Consider the following 670-nt stretch of genomic DNA (forward strand, 5'->3'; position numbering starts at 1 on the left):
TAAGTGATGTAAAGGAAGCCATCTTCGTCCTTCTTATCCTCGTAGACACTTGACATTAGCTCTCCAGTAGGAGGAAGAACATTGTCTACGAATATGAAGATAGCCTTCTCGGCGCTTAGTTTGATCCTCTTCCGAATCACATACACAAACTGACCAACTGTTAGGTCTGATGGCACAAGGTACCTACATTTATCAAAAATCCAAAAGTCAATTCAAAACTCCATACTAGTGTTCAACATTGAAACATAACAAGTTAACAAGATCAAAGGTCCTTACTTTTTCTTGTCTATATTTGGGACTTCACTTTTCTCAGCCTTTTCCACAATCACCTGCAACCAGTAAAAATAGTGATCAGAAACTTGAAGAAACAAACAACCAGTATTGGACTCTTAAACAATCAAGCTAATGTTATGTGTAACAAATTTCTTGGCAAATTATGAATTCCAATCGAAAAGGAACTTGTGATCAGCAACATACATCCATCCCCAATAGTCCCTTTATTGTTCCAATGAGATCATTAATACGAGCTAAACTACGAATTGCACCACAAAAGGTTCATGTTCTTGTTAGTGCAATTGAATGCACCATACATTGTGATACATACGCAAACACAAGTAAACCTTACAAGAACAGAACAAAACAACCGAAAAAAAAAAAAAAAAAAAAAAAA

At 35.7% G+C, this 670-nt stretch overlaps 1 protein-coding gene across 1 annotated transcript; it reads right to left on the minus strand.

Annotated features, from left to right (window-relative positions):
• Positions 1 to 5: 5 nt before the first annotated feature.
• LOC104774643 (autophagy-related protein 8e-like) lies at positions 6 to 388 on the minus strand (the record flags this gene model as incomplete). Its single annotated transcript, XM_010499167.1, has 2 exons — positions 6 to 183; positions 277 to 388. Coding segments are annotated over 2 exons (290 nt in total), but the record flags the coding sequence as incomplete, so codon positions are not given.
• Positions 389 to 670: the final 282 nt, after the last annotated feature.

The sequence above is a fragment of the Camelina sativa genome, unplaced genomic scaffold (genome assembly GCF_000633955.1).
Source record: "Camelina sativa cultivar DH55 unplaced genomic scaffold, Cs unpScaffold04243, whole genome shotgun sequence".
Classification (NCBI taxonomy): domain Eukaryota; kingdom Viridiplantae; phylum Streptophyta; class Magnoliopsida; order Brassicales; family Brassicaceae; genus Camelina; species Camelina sativa.